Source organism: Erythranthe guttata, chromosome 14 (genome assembly GCF_056151865.1).
Source record: "Erythranthe guttata isolate IM_541 chromosome 14, IM_541, whole genome shotgun sequence".
Lineage (NCBI taxonomy): Eukaryota > Viridiplantae > Streptophyta > Magnoliopsida > Lamiales > Phrymaceae > Erythranthe > Erythranthe guttata.
The window spans coordinates 26,263,393-26,282,675 of record NC_142546.1 but is presented as its reverse complement, the minus strand read 5'-3'; the positions used below and the strand labels follow the sequence as shown (position 1 = coordinate 26,282,675).

The 19,283-nt window shown below is 38.8% G+C and overlaps 5 protein-coding genes across 7 annotated transcripts; 3 read left to right on the top strand and 2 right to left on the bottom strand.

Moving 5' to 3' along the window:
• Nucleotides 1-46: 46 nt before the first annotated feature.
• On the top strand, nucleotides 47-1,460 carry LOC105972898 (uncharacterized). Of its 2 annotated transcripts, XM_012997880.2 has the most exons (3): nucleotides 47-238; nucleotides 616-769; nucleotides 1,207-1,460. In XM_012997880.2, coding segments are annotated over exons 1-3 (267 nt in total). In that variant the 5' UTR covers nucleotides 47-126; the 3' UTR covers nucleotides 1,208-1,460. The 2 variants fall into 2 exon arrangements, with proteins under 2 accessions (XP_012853334.2, XP_088670168.1); XM_088814042.1 differs by lacking the exon at nucleotides 1,207-1,460 and having other exon boundaries at nucleotides 616-773.
• Nucleotides 1,461-1,919: 459 nt separating this feature from the next.
• LOC105972893 (uncharacterized) lies at nucleotides 1,920-6,177 on the top strand. Its single transcript, XM_012997874.2, has 4 exons — nucleotides 1,920-3,133; nucleotides 3,211-3,567; nucleotides 3,649-5,652; nucleotides 5,735-6,177. Exons 1-4 carry the CDS (start codon nucleotides 2,248-2,250, stop codon nucleotides 6,079-6,081), a joined length of 3,594 nt encoding a protein of 1,197 aa, XP_012853328.2. The 5' UTR covers nucleotides 1,920-2,247; the 3' UTR covers nucleotides 6,082-6,177.
• Nucleotides 6,178-6,219: 42 nt separating this feature from the next.
• On the bottom strand, nucleotides 6,220-7,892 carry LOC105972896 (Co-chaperone GrpE family protein). Its single transcript, XM_012997878.2, has 3 exons — nucleotides 7,478-7,892; nucleotides 6,649-7,137; nucleotides 6,220-6,513 (listed from the first exon to the last, which is right to left on the bottom strand). The coding sequence occupies exons 1-3, from the start codon at nucleotides 7,775-7,777 to the stop codon at nucleotides 6,310-6,312; spliced, it is 993 nt and encodes a 330-aa protein (XP_012853332.2). The 5' UTR covers nucleotides 7,778-7,892; the 3' UTR covers nucleotides 6,220-6,309.
• A 771-nt stretch (nucleotides 7,893-8,663) lies between these two features.
• On the top strand, nucleotides 8,664-15,340 carry PWD (chloroplastidic phosphoglucan, water dikinase (ATGWD3)). 2 transcript variants are annotated; one of them, XM_088814039.1, is made up of 20 exons: nucleotides 8,664-8,986; nucleotides 9,567-9,968; nucleotides 10,240-10,858; nucleotides 10,978-11,064; nucleotides 11,155-11,286; nucleotides 11,376-11,501; nucleotides 11,590-11,768; nucleotides 11,862-11,943; nucleotides 12,047-12,196; nucleotides 12,282-12,334; nucleotides 12,419-12,627; nucleotides 12,721-12,839; nucleotides 12,930-13,000; nucleotides 13,109-13,226; nucleotides 13,315-13,401; nucleotides 13,543-13,629; nucleotides 13,730-13,806; nucleotides 13,904-14,048; nucleotides 14,128-14,242; nucleotides 14,351-15,340. In XM_088814039.1, exons 2-20 carry the CDS (start codon nucleotides 9,757-9,759, stop codon nucleotides 15,253-15,255), a joined length of 3,573 nt encoding a protein of 1,190 aa, XP_088670165.1. In that variant the 5' UTR covers nucleotides 8,664-8,986; nucleotides 9,567-9,756; the 3' UTR covers nucleotides 15,256-15,340. The 2 variants fall into 2 exon arrangements, with proteins under 2 accessions (XP_088670165.1, XP_012853329.2); XM_012997875.2 differs by lacking the exon at nucleotides 8,664-8,986 and having other exon boundaries at nucleotides 9,554-9,968.
• Nucleotides 15,341-15,513: 173 nt separating this feature from the next.
• LOC105972895 (auxin response factor 17) lies at nucleotides 15,514-18,150 on the bottom strand. The gene is made up of 2 exons (XM_012997876.2): nucleotides 17,081-18,150; nucleotides 15,514-16,359 (listed from the first exon to the last, which is right to left on the bottom strand). The coding sequence occupies exons 1-2, from the start codon at nucleotides 18,026-18,028 to the stop codon at nucleotides 15,760-15,762; spliced, it is 1,548 nt and encodes a 515-aa protein (XP_012853330.2). The 5' UTR covers nucleotides 18,029-18,150; the 3' UTR covers nucleotides 15,514-15,759.
• Between the last annotated feature and the right edge of the window lie 1,133 nt (nucleotides 18,151-19,283).

Here is a 19,283-nt window from a genome sequence, read left to right as displayed (position 1 = left end):
GTTTAAAAATGGGCCGGCCCAATTAAGATTGCACGCCCAGTTGCCCTAATAAAGTCGCTGAGCAAATAATTGTATGTATAATAGAGCTGGGGCTGAGGTCAAATAATTGTGATCGATTCGAAAAAGATGGAGTCTTTTCCCGACCAAGAATTCTCTTTCTCCAATTTGGATTACTTCAGTTTTCTCCTCCTTCGCCCCGTTCTCGCTATTCTCTTTACGCTCTCGTTACTCTTCTTCGGTCAGTTTCTCTCTCTGTATATGTTGTAGAATTATTGCACAATTGATTCTGTATGTTAAATGAATTTATTTGTGTTTGTTGATTGGACTTCTCTAATTTTTCCCGTTGCTGTATTCTCTGCAGTGTTCTTTATCTGGGTGTTGATTTTTTTTTTAATTTATTTATTGGAATAGAATCTTGAGTTGTAGTACCTCTGTTAGTATGTATTTCGAGCTTATTAATGTGGAATGCCGATATTTTACCCAATGAATGATTGGTTGGTTTTGTGTCAGAATCATGTATCTGGGCATTTGCAATTAGGACATTTTCCCCTTTGCTTAAAACTATTTATTTCTTCTGTTGTGTCTGTGTGGTTATGGTGAAGTACTTGTGTGTAGGGTGGTTCTTGGCATGGAATTTGGTGCTTGTTCATGTACCTCTAGTGCAGGAGATCTTTGGTCTCAGGAAAAAAACTGTCAAACCAAAGCCAGCTGGTAGAGGAAGAATTACACACTTCTACAACAGAATCAACGCCCAAAATTCTTTACAGTGGTAACATCTCGATCCAATTGATATTTCATATGATATATGGGTTGCATTTGAACCGCCACTTGACTAGTCCGTGGATTTGCCATCATAAATTTTTGCTTAAGGATTTGTACTTTGTCGTCTTCAATAACTCTAAATTATCTAAATTTCAAATGAATGCAGAACATTCTTGAATAAAGAAAGATGACTTTTGGAGTTCAAACTTTCAAGTCCTTCGAAACTATGTTTTAAACGTGAAAAAACTGATTGCGTACCTTATTTATACACGGGCGTGATGTATCGATCGAACTATTCGGAGTTGTGTCTTATATTGTCTTATTTTTTAAAATGTGAAGTCTGATGATAGAGCATGTGTGTTAGTACACTAACCAACTTGTGCTGTGATTTTGTTCTGTATGACATCATGATTCATTGTAGCCTTTTCTTTCACTTAAATCCAGAATGCCACTGCAAGAGCTTGAGCCGTACGTACAATACTTTGAACAATGGCATTGGTCTTAAGCTTACAACTGTAACCCGTTAGCTGTAAAAGGGGAAGTTTGAAGCAGAGAAGAAGAAGAAGAAGAAGAGTGTTGGAGCTATCCACAGTTGATAGATTCCTGTAAATAGGTTCTAATTTTTAACTGATTCGTGTCAGACGTTTACCAGTTATTAATGTTGGATATATTCTTGAATTGTGCTAACTGAACCTTTTGCAGTAGAACCTCGGTAAATTAATAATCTCGATTAAATAATAGTTTATCTCTATCCCGACTCGATGAAAATGTGTTAAATTATGAACTCGATAATTTAATAGTTGGTTAAATTAATAGAATTTCTCTAGTCCCAACTGTATTAATTTATAAAGGTTTAATGTATTACCATCCACTAAAGAACTCTATGTTCAAATGTCAATCCATGCAACCTGCTTTGAAATAAAAATTACAACAAGTGTTGTTAGCCATATGTCATGTCTGATCATAATAATTCAATAAAATTACAACAAGTGTTGTTACATAATAACCCTGCAGGCCTGCACGCCAGCTACTTGTAATTATTTAATTTCTTTTCTTTACCACATTCAATAAAAAAAAAAAAAAAATCTAGTAGATCATTGGGAAGTTCAAATTCATAGTTGGTAGTAGGTAGCCCACAACATGTAGTTACATAACACAGACTTCAATAAAATGTAAAATTAAAAAAAAAAAATCAATTGATTTCTATTGATTTCATGACCCTCTGAAGAAGTCAAATATCGAATTATTATAGTCTTCGCCTAGTAGTATCTCACTCATTTCAACATCACCCTAACGTATCCTCTTTAGACAGCCATCTCACTATTATTTTGTTTTTTTCCTTTTCCTTTAATGGCTGTAAGACATTTTTCCTTATATTAATTCAAATGGTTAGCGTTCATATCCAAATGTTGACTCACCATATTGCATTACCATCCTCATACTCTTTACTCTGTCTGTTAAATCAATTTGCTGTTTGAAGATCTAATGGAGAAACCTTCTTCCTTGTTCATTTCTTTTGCACTGCTTCTACTAAGCATCACCACAGTTTCTTCAGATGATCAAGAATCACTTGTTGCCTTCAAAACCCAAATAACCTCGGACCCTTTTCAAATCTTGTCCAAAAACTGGTCTTCAAATGCATCCATTTGCAGCTGGATTGGTGTCTCCTGTGCCACTAATAGAGTCACAGCTCTCAACTTTTCCGGCTTTGGATTTCAAGGCACTCTTTCTCCAAGCCTCGGAAACTTAACGTTACTCACTTCTTTAGACCTTCGATTCAACAATTTCACAGATTCCATACCTCGAGAGCTCTCCAATTTACGCCGTTTGAAGTCCGTCGATTTCGGATTCAACAGATTCGCCGGTGAAATACCGTCCTGGTTTGGAAACTTGCACGAACTCGAGTCCATTCTCATGGACAACAACACTTTCTCGGGCCCGATTCCTCCGTCATTAGGCAACAGCTCGAAACTGAGGATACTCAACTTGCAGAACAATTTTCTTGATGGGAATATCCCACAAGAGTTTGGCAATCTCACTTCCCTGGAAAGACTTGAACTCAAGTTTAACCAAATCACTGGCTCCATTCCACATGGCATATTCAACCTTTCTAGTATTATCAGAATTGATCTCACAGGTAACAGTTTATCGGGCAGCCTCCCCAATGACATGTGCAATAGTATTTCAAAACTCGGCGTACTTTTTCTGTCGCTGAATCAACTCGGTGGCCGAATTCCATTCGGTATTCACAAGTGCAGTGAGCTCCAGGGCTTGTCGTTATCCTTAAATCATTTCAATGGCAGCTTACCAATTTCAATCGGCTGGTTGACCAAGCTCCAAGTCTTGTATCTTGGGCTAAACAGCTTCCAAGGTATGTAACAACTAACAACACCTTTCTTGAATCGTAATCATCATCATCATCTTACCTGCTTTTGAATAAATTTTCAGGGGGAATTCCGGCGAGCCTCGGAAATCTATCACGTCTAAGGGATTTGAGCCTTACTGGTGACTCTCTAACGGGACAAATTCCATCTTTTATCTTCAACATGTCTTCTCTGGAAAAGGTTGATTTATCAAACAATAGTCTATCAGGAAGTCTTCCAGTGTATATTAATCTTCCTAATCTCGAGCAGCTCTATCTTGACTCAAATCAGTTGACTGGTCAACTTCCGGACAAGATATGGGACTGTAGAAGGCTTTTCATCATAACATTGTCTCTTAACAGATTCACAGGTCACATTTCGGAGCATGTCGGAAATCTCACAGCTCTTCAATACCTAAATTTTGCTCATAACAACTTTACAGGTATGTTCAAATTTGCAGCACCTCTGACACGGTGAAGTTTGTTCATTTGTTCTATCTTGATATTATTCTAATTTTTGGCAGGTGAATTACCAGCTGAGCTTGGTAACATTAATTTTGTGGAAATCAGTGTCGGTAACAATAGTTTATCTGGCGGCATCCCGTTTTCGATGTTTAACATATCCACAATGGAGATGATGGACTTTTCAACCAATCAATTCTCAGGGCAGCTTCCCTCGACTATAGGGCTTTCACTCCCCAGTCTACAACTTCTTTATTTGCATAGCAACAAACTTAGTGGTCGAATTCCGAGCTCTATCAGCAATATTTCTGGTCTTACTCTCTTATCCATGACAGAAAACTCTTTTTCCGGCCCAATGCCTCACTTTGGTGGTTTAAGACTCTTGGAGCGCCTTTTCATTGGAGGAAATAATCTAACGGGAGAATCTCCAAACGGCGAACTGAGATTTATATCTTCGTTAACAAACTGCAGATTTTTGTATCACGTAGAAGTGTCGCTCAACCAGCTGGGCGGTGTACTCCCTGCTTCAATAGGGAATTTCTCTTCTTCTCTTCAGATTTTCAGAGCATTTGATTGTAGAATTAGAGGTTCTATTCCTACTGAGATTGGAAACTTGACCACCTTGCGAGACTTATATCTAGACAACAACGAGTTGACAGGATTTATCCCAACAACACTCGGAAAGTTAAAACAACTCATACGTATATATCTCGAGCACAATAAACTCGAAGGACGCATCCCGGTTGATCTTTGCCAGCTCAGCAGATTGGGGGACTTGTACGTGAGCAACAACAATCTCAATGGTACGATTCCTTCATGTTTTGGCGAACTCAAATCCATTAGAAGATTGTACTTAGATTCCAACAAATTGGAATCTGATATACCTTCCAACTTGTGGAATCTTGATGGTCTCTTGGCCTTAAACTTGTCCACAAACAATTTAAGCGGAAGTTTGCCATCCGAGATTAAGAACTTGAAATCTATCGGAGATTTAGACTTGTCGTGGAATCAGCTCTCGGGCGATCTCCCAAGTTCTATCGGAGATTTAGAATCATTGTTTTCACTGTCTTTAGCACACAACAAGTTTCGAGGTTCACTTCCTTCTTCCCTTGGAAATTTAAGAGGATTGGAATTATTGGATCTCTCCTTCAATAATTTCTCTGGTATTATACCAAAGTCATTAGAGGGACTCGTCTATCTGAAATACTTCAACGTCTCTTACAACAGACTAGAAGGACAGATTCCCACAGGAGGTAATTTCGCAAATTTTACGGCGGAATCATTCTCACATAACTCTCGTTTATGCGGTGCAAGTCATCTACAAGTCCCACCTTGTACAGAGAGTAGTATCAAGAAAACTAGGAGGTCCAAGAAAGCTCTCTCTTTGGTGAAATATATTGTGCCCTCTTGTGTATCAGTCATCATTCTATTGAGTTTAGTTATTCTTCTGGTAATGAGAAGAAGAAAATCGAGCAAAGAGCAACCCAAAAGTGAAACTTCGTTGCATCATTCATGGATAGGAAGTTCTTATCTGGAACTGCAGCGGGCAACCAACGCATTCAGCGAGAGCAATATCCTTGGAAGTGGAAGTTTTGGCTCGGTATTCATTGGAACACTTTCTGATGGCGTAACTGTTGCAGTAAAAGTTTTCAATTTGCAATCCGAGAAAGTAGCCAAAAGCTTCGATACAGAGGTACAAGTACTGGGAGCTATACGGCATAGGAATTTAATCAAAATCATCGGCTGCTGCAGTAATGAAGATTTCAAAGCTCTGGTTTTGGAGTACATGCCTAATGGGAGCCTAGACAAGTGGCTGTACTCCCACAACTATTTCTTGGATTTATCGCAACGATTGAACATAGCAATTGATGTTGCATCAGCCTTGGAATATCTTCATACCGGACTCGATTTCCCCATTGTTCACTGCGATTTAAAGCCGAGTAATGTGCTGCTAGACAAAGACATGACTGCACGTGTTGGCGATTTAGGTATCGCCAAACTTTTTGATCAAGGGGAGTCGATGATCCAAACGAAAACATTGGCAACCATCGGATATATGGCACCAGGTACTTTAAATTTTCATGTCTTGGATTTTCAAATCACAAAATTTGCACAGTTCATATTCTTAATTGTTGAATCTGAATGCAGAATATGGAGAACAAGGAATAGTTTCCACCAAAGGCGATGTCTATAGTTTCGGTATACTGCTGCTGGAGATTTGCACGAGGAAAAAACCGACGGACGAGATGTTCGGTGATGAAATGAGCTTGAAGAGTTGGGTCAGCCTATCATTAAATAAAAACATGATTTCCGAAGTTGTGGACGCTAATCTGCTTGTAAGAAAAGATGATAATTTCTCGGCGAAGGAGCAATGTCTGTCATCGATTCTGAGCCTGGCAATGGAATGTCTAACCAGCTCACCTTCAGACAGGATCACCATGACTGAAGCTGTGGCCAAACTAGATAAGATTAGAACCATGTTTCTAGCAATATAGTAATAAGTTAGCAGACATCAATTTTTTCATCAATCTGAACTTCATTTGTAAAAAATAAATATCCTCTGTGGAACAAATTAGTGACATTTTTCTTAACCCCTTGCAAGAATACAAGATAATCTTACATCAGTAATCCTCTGAAAAAAGAAAGTAACACATAATACTTGGCTAATGAAATAGAATATTAATGCTAGACAATGATGAATGCCCCAAAAATGTGTAGTATAACTATAGGTTATCAACTCCGGCAACTGAAGCTGGCGACTGCTCCGGCACCACCGGAGTAGGTTTCTTTTTACCAGGTCCAGATGAAACCTTAACCATGGCAGGTCTCAACAGACGATCTCCCAGATAAAAACCTCGACGGAATTCTTGGATTATAATTCCTTCCTTGAACTCTTGTGATTCCTCTCTTGCAATAGCCTCATGCATCTGTATTTAAAAAAAAAAAAAAAAAAAAAATAACAGTTAAAACCATGTCTTAAAGATAGGAAACATGTACATTTTGCAACCTAGTCAGAGAGAGAGAGAGAGAGAGAGAGAGAGAGAGAGAGCTTAAGTCTTTACCAAAGGATCAAACGGCTTCCCCACTGTGGGGACCGCAGCTACACGCAAGCTCCTCATAATTTCAACAAGCTGTTTATATATACCCTGATAACTTGTATCGATCTTCTTTTCTTTCTCAGTGTCTAGTTTGAGCTGTTGTTTGGCTCTCTCGAAACTATCCACCATCGGCAAGAGGCTTTCGATCACTTCTCCTTGAGCATTACTCCTTACTGTCAATCTCTCCTTTTCTGATCTTTTTCTGTAATTATCGAAATCGGCCTGCAAACGAAGTAACTTTTCCTTGCCCGAAGATATCTCTGCGGATAAAGCTAAAACTTTGTGTGACAGCTCAATTTTCTCCTTTTCCATTGTAAATAGCAGATCTTCGACTTCGTATGTAAACTTTCGATCTCCATCTAAAATGGCTTCCTTATATGCCTTCAAGACGGACTTCAAACTGGATGGAAGAGCTGACGGCTCATCTGAACTAGATCCGTCTTCATCGTTTGTCTACAAGTTTCATCACATCACAGAGTAAAATTGTGAAGTTTGCTCAACTTCGAAATGCCATATCGAATTGGTGTCAATTTGCAGGTAAAACTATTTGATGTGAGAAGATAATTAGGAGAACAGCAAAAATCAGAAATTTTCTAAAGGCATGGATGCTACAGTAATCAACAAGATTCCATAATCCCTAAATTACTACTTATCAGTGTAAATAGTGGGCATTAATAATACGTACACAAATAAAACACACAATCAAATACAGAAAATTTAACAGTCGCAAATAGAAGACAATCACGAATTAATAAGAAATTTTTTTTTTTTTTAGAGAGAGAGAGTGAAATACTTGGTAGGGTTGATTTTGTTGCTGGGCTGAAACAGAAGGGCTGAAGATAGAACGCCTGCAATTCGTAGGTGCATCGTTTACAATTCTGGAATTCCCAAATTTCCCATGCGCATTCACGGCAGGAAAAGAAGAAAAAACAGTTCTCGAAGAGGGTTTTCTAAAAATACAAAATTGTTGACTGCTCGTGCTTTGAATAGATAAATTATTAGTGGGTCTTGAAGAAGAAGAAGAAGAAGAAAGAGAGAAGTTGTTGGGATTGTACAGCGACAGAGCGGTGGAGAGAGAAACAGAAGCTGCCATTGATGCAATAACAAGTGTATGAAAGAAGCGATTTGGTGGCTCAGGCACTCGGATGGTGTTTTGGTGTAGAAGAAACCAGAAGTTGTTTTTCTCTTTTTCCGGTACTATATATTTAGGCCTAATATCAAATTGGCCCCCTAACTAAACCCATATAATACTTTGGCCCCGTCCACTTCGATAACCATTAGGGGGAAAATTCAAAATTGGACATAAATTTTAGAATTCTGCCAACTTTGATCCAACTCTTTTTAATTTTGAAACATATTTCGAATAAAAAAATTGCCAACTTGATGCGGTCAACAATAAGTTAACTCGAATCACCTCAAGATGATTCTTGAACCTGATAATCCTTCGATAATCTTTTTCAATTGGGAGAAACGAGGCATTTTTTGCGTAAAAAACACATGTTAGCGTGCCGGAGCTTCGTCGAGAGAGTATAAGCAAAATATTATGCAGTAATGATAATACTCCATTACTCCTAACCATAATAACAATTGAACTATTTATATTTTAGATTAATTTAATTAGGGACCTGAAATATGAACTTGGGCCTTACCGGGCCTATTTTAAATCCATATATTCTGTTATTGGGCTTGTCGGCGCCTATATTAATTCAGATTTTCTTTTATTGGGTCTGAAGTGGGCGCATATTCCGTTTGGGGATTTACTGGGCCATTTGTAAGGCCCAATAACCGAATATATGGATAATTGCACTTATAATTTTATTACATATATATTATATTTTACGTTGATTTTTTTTTTTGGGGGAAATTCCGTAGTTCCAAAAGATCTGATTTTGGACAATGTCATTCCAAATTCTGAAATTACTATTTTATTAGAATATAAATATCATACAAAGAGTCAAACACAAACAATTTTTTTTTTTAATTATGAAAAAGAAACAAAATAGGAAAAAGAAGAAAATATCAGGGGCAGTGTGAGTGACAGTTATCCACATATGAAGGGAAGAACAAACACAAAACTAATATTGTGCACATAAAAATATGCTTAGTCTTGTGTGAGAACCCTACTTTCAAGAATCAAGAAACCTTCAACTTCAATCAAACCCATGTACTTGTCCAATTTCCAAGTTTCAGTTTCAAGATCTGCCATTCAAATCTGCAATTCTCTCTCTCTATTTCTATCACTCACTAATAATAGCTATACTAGTAGCCTAAGCAGTTCTTTGATTGATAAATAAATAAAAGGGTAAATTCCACTTTACCCCCTCGTACTCTGCCTGAGAGTCACTTTACCCCCTCGTACTCTCAATTTTATCGATTTACCCCCTTGTACTTGTACAATTTCCCAATACAACCCTTTCCTTCAATTTTTGTCGATTTTGACTCTAACGCCATTTGGTCAACTCTGTAAATTGCCACTGCCTATAACGCGTTGTTTCTCCTCCGTCAATATTGTCATTTCTTCTTCTCCCACCACTTCCCCTTCCAAGATATCCCCAAATTGAACCCCTAACTTAGTAAAAATCAAGACCCAAAAATTGATCGATTCCACCCAGTGCAAAGAAAAAAATACATGAATGTGTGAAACTTTCTCTTTTCTAATCTCGAGAGTCAAAATCGAAAAAATTCAATATTTACGTCAATATTTTGACTCCTGACCAAATGGCGTCAGAGTCAAAATCGAAAAAAGTTGACGAAGAGGGTTGTATTGGGAAATTGTATAAGTACAAGGGGGTAAATCGACGAAATTAAGAGTACGAGGGGGTAAAGCGGTTCTTGGGCAGAGTACAAGGGGGTAAAGTGGAATTTACCCTAAATAAAACTAGGAAGGAATAAAATATCTCCACGTGTCCCTCCACAGATATATCGTACACTCCAATTATTACAAGATTTCAATCTTCATCAGTTTATTATAGCAAAAGATTCACAGACATATGTATACTATCAGCCTCTTTTCTTTTTAAAGCTGATTAAAGATCGTGTGATTCTTGAATTTTGGGTGGTTCATTCATTGCAATGGACTATCCTTGTGTGTTGCACTGTAATTTTCATTCTAGTTCAAGTACTATTGCTTCAAAGAGTAATTCTAGATGCCTTCAAACTAATACCCCATTTAAATTTCTTCGCCACAAAATCTCGATTCGCCTTCCGCAGAGAAAATATCTCAGGCACACCAGAAAGGCTTCTGTTAGAATGACCGTCTCTGCTGTTTCTTCAACTGAAACCAGGTAAACAAAAGAAATCTCTACTTTCTTCTCGTTTTTATTATTTGACTGCATTTGGGCTTTTTCAACAGAAATATATGAGATTATTATATATATTGGGGTGAAAAAAGGGGGGAATTACTGATGGGGTTTCGTAATTTACTGTAAAGATTGAATCTTTGCCGTTAAGAGTTTAAAGGTAAATTCTATGATCAAATGTGTTGCGTGGGGTTAACTGACATTTTCTTTTCTTTTTTTTTTCTTTTTTGGCTATTTCAATGTTTTATGGTTTTAGAGAGAAAGAGTCGAAGAACGAAAATAACAAGGAAAGGCAGTCGAAAAAATCGGGTGGTAACAAAGTGAATTTGAAGCTTAGGCTAGCTCACCAAGTTGAATATGGGGAACATGTTGCGATTTTGGGGTCAGCAAAAGAGTTCGGATCGTGGAAGAACAAAGTGATGATGGATTGGACTGAAAATGGGTGGGTTTGCACTATGGAGCTAAGTAATAAAGAAGAGCCAGTCGAGTACAAGTTTGTGATAGTAGGGAATGACAAGGAGAGATTAACATGGGAAAATGGCGATAACCGCACTTTAAAATTCCCAGAAAATGGGAGTTTTAATGTTGTCTGTAAGTGGGACAAGACTAACGAACAGGTAGAATTATTGCCTTGGGATCAAGAAGAAGTGCAGGCAGAAAAAAGTGGAAACGGTGCTGCTGTTAGTGCTGCATTGGAAGAGGGTGTTAAGAAAAGCGCCTTTGTGGGGCAGTGGCAAGGCAAAGATGCTTCATTTGTTCGTTCGAACGATCGAACGAATGAAGAAAAGAATATAAACTGGGATACTTCTGGTCTTGAAGGGATTTCCTTAAAGTTAGTGGAAGGTGATCGTAGTGCTCGTAACTGGTGGCGTAAGGTATAAATGATATATACGCGTAGGCCCTTTTTTCTCACTTTAGTTCTTTCATTTTGAAGTAAGTGCTTAGGTATTCCGACTAAACACTGTTTTTTTTTTCTGCAATTCTTGATGTGAAGCTTGAAGTTGTACGAGAGCTTGTGGCTGAAAACATTGAGAATGGAAATCGCTTGGAAGCTCTTACATATTCAGCAGTATATCTGAAGGTTCTATTTATGATACATTAGTTTTCGATTTGATCGACTGGACAAGAATTAGTTCATGCCCTTATCAGATTATTTTGTTTTTTTATGTAGTGGATAAACACAGGTCAGATTCCTTGCTCCGAAGATGGGGGCCACCATCGACCGAACAAGCATGCCGAGATTTCCAGGCTTATATTTCGCGAAATAGAAAGAATTTCCGGCAGGAAAGACACTTCACTTCAGGTCTTCATCATTTTCACCAACTCTTTTTCTGTGTTTGTTGAACTTATATTTAAGCTATTTGTTCGGTACCATGTTCTTTTTTTATGCAGGAAATACTCGTTATACGCAAGATTCATCCATGCTTACCATCATTTAAGGCAGAGTTCACTGCACCTGTTCCTCTAACAAGAATTAGAGATATTGCTCATAGGAACGATATCCCTCATGACCTTAAGGTTGTCAACTAAGTCCTTTTCTTTAATCATTTTTTTCTTTCTAGCAAACTTTTGTCGATTCGTTAACATAGTATTATCAACGTACCAGCAAGAAATCAAGCATACAATACAAAACAAGCTTCATAGATGTGCGGGGCCCGAAGATTTAATTTCCACAGAAGCAATGCTTGCAAGAATTACAAAGAACCCTGGAGAGTACAATGAAGCTTTCGTTGAGCAATTTAAGATATTTCATCGAGAACTTAAAGACTTCTTCAATGCTGGAAGGTACTATAGTTACGCTTTTAAGAGAATTTTTTTTTTCTAACGACTAATTCTTGATTTTTCTTATGCTTGATTGTGATCCGTGCGTTATTGAAGTCTGGAAGAACAGCTGGAATCAATTAGAGATTCACTGGATCAAAGCTCTGCACCACTATCTCAGTTTTTAGAGTCCAAAAAGGTACACTTCTATGTAATTCTTGATTTTCAGTTGTGGTTTAGACTTTAGATGATTTTGTTGAAAATTGACTGTTCCCTTGAATAAACACGGGCATATTATTCAGGTACTGGATAATATGGACGGAAGTGGAAATATCTCCGATTTGATGAAAGTTATACAATCTCTGAACAATCTTCGCCAAGATATTGCAAAGGGTCTCCAAAGCGGGCTTCGAAATGATGCTCCAGATGCTGCAATAGCAATGCGACAAAAGGTGAAGTCGCCTCTCTATTTGTTGTTTCTTTTTTCAATAGTAATCGAATATATAGATGTTAACCAAATAATCTACACAATTGCAGTGGCGACTTTCTGAGGTCGGACTTGAAGACTATGCATTCGTTCTTTTAAGCAGGTACATAGCGACGAACGACCAGGGTCGTTACAGTCATTTCGCAAACTTAAATCGGACTATTGAAAGTGTGTTTTTTTCCGGTAGGTTCCTTAATGCACTAGAAGCTATGGGAGGGGCACACTCGCTTGTAGAGAATGTCGAGCAAAAGAATGTTAGTTCTTGGAATGATGCACTTGGAGCTTTAGTCATCGGCATTAATCAGTTGGGGCTATCTGGATGGAAGCCTGAAGAGTGCAGAGCTATTGGAAACGAGATTCTTGCATGGAAAGAGAGAGGTCTTTTAGATGCTGAAGGTATCTTTTCTCCTCTACAAATTCAATAGTATTGGTTACGGTTAAATAAGGTTGATATCGTCTAAAAGATAGTTTGTCGCAATCATTACAAAGGCGGTGAAAATGGTGCGAGAATATGGGGTTTGAGGCTTAAAGCTACGCTTGATCGAGCCCGGAGACTGACTGAAGAATATTCAGAAGCACTTCTTAATATATTCCCCGAAAAGGTTCAGGTAAAGATATTGTCTTTCTCGTGTTTACTGCTTATATGTGCGATTAATATTGTAAAATTTTTTTACACGTTGACGTAATCGGCCCTACAGATACTAGGAAAAGCTCTTGGGATTCCCGAGAATGCTGTGAGAACATTCACGGAAGCTGAGATTCGTGCTGGGTATGATTCACAGATTACCCTTTAATTGTTGTCATTTCCAATAAGAAATGCATTATTATATGAAGTTAGTCATTATTATAGCCATCTAATATTTAGTTGGAAATGTAGTGTAATATTTCAGGTTTCGAAACTGTGCACGGTTCTTTTGAAGGCTGTTAGGAATGTTCTTGGATCTCAGGGTTGGGATATTCTTGTACCAGGAGATGCTTCTGGAACCCTCGTCCAGGTACTGTGTCGAAGATAAATTTATCTATTTTATCTTTATTGTGGTTAATTAACTTTTTTGTCTTCTTTTTTTGCAACTGATTTTTTAGGTAGAGAGCATTGTTCCTGGTTCGATACCATCGTCTGTAACAGGACCAATCATTCTAGTTGTGAACAGAGCTGACGGAGATGAAGAGGTTCTGCCACTTTTCCATCTATATATATGTTATATTATAATTGTCGGGATATCGAATATTTTGGTCGTCGAAATTCATTTTGTACTCAAATTTATGACAGTGAAGATTATATTAAATTTTTTTATGTTGACTGTTTGACAGGTAACAGCTGCTGGAGCTAACATTGCCGGAGTTATACTAATGCAGGAGCTGCCGCATTTGTCTCATCTTGGCGTTAGGGCTCGTCAAGCAAGTCCTTATCCCCTCTTTGTTTTTTTTTTTTTTTTTTTTTTTTTGTTTTCTCGATAATGTATATAGATTTGGTCAAGAATCTCTCCGCTAATTGCAGGAAAAAGTTGTATTTGTGACTTGTGAAGATGAAGAAAAAGTTGCGGATATCAAAACACTATACGGAAAATTTGTGAGGTTATATATTTTGTACATTTAACTCCCTACTATTTATAGTTAGAGTTTCAACGGTTCTTTTAATAAATTCGTCTTTTTCTTCGCCAACGTTTTTCAGGTTGGAAGCATCGTCAGGAGGTGTCAGCTTGGCTGAAACTTCAGCAAAGAGCAACAATGGGAATATTCCACTTGAAAATCAATCAAATACTTCTTCATCAAAGAGCACTTCCTCGGTTACTGTAAAAAACTCCGACGAAAATCAGGTTAAGATATTATTTGCTAAGATGAATAGATAATTTAATTTTGCAGTTTTTCTCAAGAATGTTTATGGATGCTATTCAGGTAGTAGTGTCAACCGAAGGGGTTATACTGCTCGAGAATGTTGATACACGAATCTCCGGTGCAAAAGCTGCAGCCTGCGGTCGCCTAGCTTCTTTGGCTGCTGCTTCTCATAAAGGTAATAATAAAAAATTAAAAAAAAGATAAAAGAATAAATTTTGCTGTAGTTATTACTCTCCATTAATTTATAAATAGGCATTATTTTTTCGTCAATCTTGAATGACAGTGAACAATGAGCAAGGAGTTCCGGCATCCTTTAAAGTCCCAAATGGAGCAGTATTACCTTTCGGTTCAATGGAAACAGCTTTAGAGCAAAACGGATCAATCGAGACCTACAAATCACTAATTCAAACCATAGAAACAGCCGAAATCGATGGAGAACTCGATAAACTCTGCAACGAACTACAGAAGCTAATTTCTTCCCTAAGCCCACCAAGCAAAACCATCGAAAGCTTATCCAAAATATTCCCGGAAAAAAACACTCGATTGATAGTCCGTTCGAGTGCTAATGTTGAGGACTTGGCTGGAATGTCAGCTGCTGGTCTTTACGATTCGATTCCAAATGTCAGTCTATCCAATCCAATCGTATTCAAGCAAGCCGTAGCTCGTGTTTGGGCTTCGTTGTACACTCGAAGGGCTGTTCTGAGTCGGAGAGCCGCCGGTGTGGCTCAGTCGGAGGCGGTGATGGCTGTGCTGGTTCAAGAAATGCTATCGCCAGAATTTTCTTTCGTGCTCCACACCGTCAGCCCTACAGACAAGAATCAAAATTTGGTGGAGTCCGAAATTGCACCTGGTCTTGGTGAAACTCTTGCCTCAGGTACTAGGGGTACCCCTTGGAGATTATCGAGCGGGAAATTTGATGGGGCGGTGCAGACTTTGGCGTTTGCGAATTTTAGTGAGGAGATGGTGGTGCGTGGTGGTGGGCCGGCGGATGGGGAGGTGGTGCGTTTGACGGTGGATTATAGTAAGAAGGCGTTGACGGTGGATTCTGTGTTTAGACAGCAGCTTGGTCAGAGGCTTGGTGCTGTTGGTTTGTTTCTCGAGCAGAAGTTTGGGTGTGCGCAGGATGTTGAGGGCTGTTTGGTTGGGGAAGATGTCTTCATTGTGCAGACACGTCCACAGCCCGAATGATGGATTATTGATTTAATCCCGTTTTTTGTTCGCGCGACTGAATCAAGAATCGTGTTTATGTGATGTACAGTTTGCCATGAATAAAGTGTTGGAAAGGGGGCAGATGGTGCAACCTTTTCAGTCATCTTATAAATACACTTGTGTAAACACTGAAGTATTTTTACTCATTAATAAAACACAATGCAGGTATTATTCAGCACTAATTTGAAGAAAAAAAAAAGTAAAGCCAATCATCAATCCTGAAAAAAACAGAAAATCACCTGAACTTGGTTTGTAAAATACAGAACAAGGAATTACAAAGTACTGTTTTAGAAAGACAAATGGGGTTTAGGCCTATTTTTGATTGGTGATGATGATGTAATTTCCCAAGGTAAAATGAAAACAAATCAAACATGAATCTCTGTGTTTTTTCTATGGGATTACATCCAAGTAAAGACATGGCTTTGCAATCAACTATACAGCTATAAAATGTCGGCAAAGAACCACTAATTACACATGAGCTCGTCAAGATTTATCGGACGGCCTTCGGAAACGCTGCTGCTGCTGCACTCGGGCAGATGGACTAGGTAGTTGGTGGTCAATAACAGGATTCTCTTCAGACACTGCATTACTACAACAGGCACCATCTTCACCAGGCTGAGGCATCTGAATGATCTGCCCGAACAATTGGAACGAATTTTCACGGACTAATTTGGTTGCAGAGGCAACACTGCTCTGACTAGGAGGCGATACATTGTCCTTGTCCGAATACGAACTCCCAATGCTTAGTACTGTTGAGACAGTTTCACGTTCTGGTTCTCCTTCATTCTTGTCCGGGATTTCTTTCGACACTTGGCTGTTAGTGGTGGTGGTGGTGGGTATATAAACGGGATCTAGCCTGGCTCCCTGAATGCTAGCATTGAACAGCGGCGAGTTGAACTCTGCCGTAGGAAAGGGAATTTCTCCCTCTCCAGCAGATAGCAGCATATCTGAATATGACAGGAGTTTGAGCTTCTTTAAAGGAGGGAAGTTGGGATTGAGCATTAGAGTGGGATCGAGGTATTCAACTTGCCAAGGGCTAACTCTGTTCACATTCCGCATACTTTCAGGTTCATCCCAAGTCATCTGCGTTATACAAATTGATCACAATCAATCAACAAATACGTTCATCCAACCTACAAGTATAACTTGATACGGAATGCAGAAAAAAAAAAAAAGGAATGAATAACTTATCATGAAGAAATGATTCGGAAAAAAAAGTCATTCATAACTGCCGGTAAGAAGTCCGAAAACCTTCCATTTTGAACGGTATCAGTTTCTCTGTTACTGAATAGAAATATCCCTGTAATGAGAAACACTACACCTGGATATGATGCAGATAATCCCACAAAGCATACAACACTTTCGCCATGACATAATAACATGATCGATAACATACAACCAAATCAAGAACATGGCCTCATATATAGGTTCGACTGTGAGATATAACATTTCACAAATCAGCATCCAAACAAAACAACCCGAATTCCGACATGAAAATCTAATCAAGCATACATATATACTAATTCTAACATGACAGATCAGAGAAGTCAATGAATGATACAGCATGAAATTAAACCAGAATCAGCATATGAGAGAATATTCCGATTTGAGTAATGGCAATTCGACAACAAGGTGTTACTAAAGCAATTCAGTAAATCCTATAGATTTAATATAAACTCGTTTTCTAAAAATGATCAAGAACATCAGTTAAAAGTTTAATACCAATACAATCCAACATCATCACTGTGCAAATGCTCACTGTAAAAAATTAGCATGAAAGGGCAAATGGAGAATCCTAGTATACCTGGAGCAATCCCCATGGAGAGCCGCACCAAGGCCCGGTGTTAGGGCACGAAACAGCAGCAATTGTACCGGAAGACCACGTCAGCCTTGATGAATCGTCTGCCTCCACCGCCATTTTCACCCTCATTCCGGCGGTCCAGTTTGTTCTGGTCGCCTCACACACCTTCTCCGCCTTCACCACGAAATCCGGCGATCCAAACGTAGGGCAGTACAACACCTCGAACGCCATTCCTTTTACAGCATTCTCAATTGCCCTCAAGGCCTCGCCGCCGTTCTGACCTTCATTGCCGCCAAACCTCTGGGCTCGCCTCACCCCAATATAGAGCTCATCGGTCGATTGTTTCCTCATAAAAACAGCTGAATCCCCGGCCACGAGGCGCTTGGCGTTCACGAACTTGCTCCAGCCCGTAGTCAACAAGTGGCGGCGCGGAGTCCCCCTGTAGATGTGCCGAAACTCCCATGCATTGTTGTTGGTGTCTTTCAACGTCAGATTCTGAACCGGCGGATCCGCCGCGAAGTCCAGCGGCGGGAATATCATGTCCGCGCAGGACCTAGGAACCGAAAACCCTCCGCCGTTGTTGGCATCGGACGGAGTCAGAATCTTCGAGAACAAAACGACGTCGCCCTGATTGTTCTCTCTATCGCCGCCGGCGTTGCTAACCGGACATGGCCCGTAGGTGTTGATGGGCTGGAGGGTGATTTTGACGAACACTTGGTCGGATAAATGATTGGAGAAGAAACGGATTGACAGTACTTGACAATAAATGAAGGGCCGTCCTAGGGCAAAATTGAAACTGTTGATGAAGGCGGTTGAGAAGGAGCAGTGTTCGAGGTGGCCCTGGGGGAAGTAGTACACAAATGAGTTTGGGGGTGGAATTTGGACGCAGGCGCCGGCGACGGCGCGCCAGATGGAGGCGTCGACCTCGGAGGAGGAGGAGAAGTTAGACATTGGTGGTGCCGGTGAGTGTAAGGATATAGAGACAGAGATTGTACGTATAGGTGACGTACGGCGGTAGGAGTGAAGGGTGAAAAAGGAAAAGGCAGAATTCAGGGGTGGGGGGGTGGAGGGTATATATAGGCCCTGGGGTTTTGTTGGGATTTATGGGGGTGTGACAGATTTACATCATAACTGTCTTGTAGCACAATCAGGAGAAAATGGGATTCTTCACGCGCTTCTACTCGCTTGTATCTACGCCTCTCCCTATATGTGTGTCATTTACCCATTGTTCAAATGATTTTTTTGAACTTATAACTATAGGTGAATATTAAAACAAATTTTAGTTTTATGTGTATCAAATATATTTCAACATATATAAGTTTTCCTAAATTAAACGCTACTAAGTGAAAATTTATTTTTTCTTTTTAATTTTTTTTTTTCCAATATCAATATTAGAAGAGTAGAATTGTTTACAATCCACGCGCGCTAAATTTTGTTATTTCTTTAGAATGTTGTCCGTCTAAAAAAAGTCAACGCCTCGTGCGTGGTACAAAATTTGATATCTCATTACGTATTTCGTGCAAATGAATTTATATATCAACAATCCAATTACGAATAGTGAAAATCCGGACATAATTATGAAAATCTACTACATAACAAATAATAAATGTCGTGTTAAATGAGTTTATCGTCTACGGAATAAATTTTATTTACGTAATTTTTGTGATGAGCATATAAATATAAATATTATTTTGTAATAGAATATCTAAATTGTTACAGAGCAGTGGATTAGTAAAATGGGAAAAAAAATCTTAATACATAAATTATTTATAACAAAAAAAAAAAATCCTGACAGAATAGTGAAATAGAATTAGCAAAAATAGGAGCGTGGTATTCACGGCCTAATAGCAGAAACAAGACACTGACATCTCCTGAAAACAAAACCAAGTGAGAATAAAACATGTCAGTGAAATGACCAGATAGCCCCTACCAAGCTCAACAGAAATGCCTAACGTCACGTTGTTTTAAATAATCTTTTAACCTCTCGCCCTAATCTCTGAATGAAATCCCAATTCAAACGGAGTTTTACAATTACACATTCACATGGGGCATATAACTATTTCCTACAAAGAGCAAGAAAGAAAAATCTGAATATGAACAAGTCAATTTTTTTTTTCTTTTGTCTAAAATCATTACCAATATGTGTTATATGTCCAAAATTCAAATAAATTCTTGACAAATAAATTAAAGTAGATGTATTTCTAAC

Coding starts and splice junctions, on each gene's coding strand:
- LOC105972896 (XM_012997878.2), bottom strand. CDS start 7,777: ATGGCAGCTTCTGTTTCTCTCTCCACCGCTCTGTCGCTGTACAATCCC. Junction 7,138..7,477: donor AACAAAATCAACCCTACCAA/GTATTTCACTCT, acceptor TGAAACTTGTAG/ACAAACGATGAAGACGGATC. Junction 6,514..6,648: donor GGAAGCCGTTTGATCCTTTG/GTAAAGACTTAA, acceptor TTTTAAATACAG/ATGCATGAGGCTATTGCAAG.
- LOC105972893 (XM_012997874.2), top strand. CDS start 2,248: ATGGAGAAACCTTCTTCCTTGTTCATTTCTTTTGCACTGCTTCTACTA. Junction 3,134..3,210: donor TGGGCTAAACAGCTTCCAAG/GTATGTAACAAC, acceptor ATAAATTTTCAG/GGGGAATTCCGGCGAGCCTC. Junction 3,568..3,648: donor TGCTCATAACAACTTTACAG/GTATGTTCAAAT, acceptor AATTTTTGGCAG/GTGAATTACCAGCTGAGCTT.
- LOC105972895 (XM_012997876.2), bottom strand. CDS start 18,028: ATGTCTAACTTCTCCTCCTCCTCCGAGGTCGACGCCTCCATCTGGCGC. Junction 16,360..17,080: donor CTCCATGGGGATTGCTCCAG/GTATACTAGGAT, acceptor TGTATAACGCAG/ATGACTTGGGATGAACCTGA.
- LOC105972898 (XM_088814042.1), top strand. CDS start 127: ATGGAGTCTTTTCCCGACCAAGAATTCTCTTTCTCCAATTTGGATTAC. Junction 239..615: donor GCTCTCGTTACTCTTCTTCG/GTCAGTTTCTCT, acceptor ACTTGTGTGTAG/GGTGGTTCTTGGCATGGAAT.
- PWD (XM_088814039.1), top strand. CDS start 9,757: ATGGACTATCCTTGTGTGTTGCACTGTAATTTTCATTCTAGTTCAAGT. Junction 9,969..10,239: donor GTTTCTTCAACTGAAACCAG/GTAAACAAAAGA, acceptor TTATGGTTTTAG/AGAGAAAGAGTCGAAGAACG. Junction 11,287..11,375: donor GGAAAGACACTTCACTTCAG/GTCTTCATCATT, acceptor TTTTTTATGCAG/GAAATACTCGTTATACGCAA.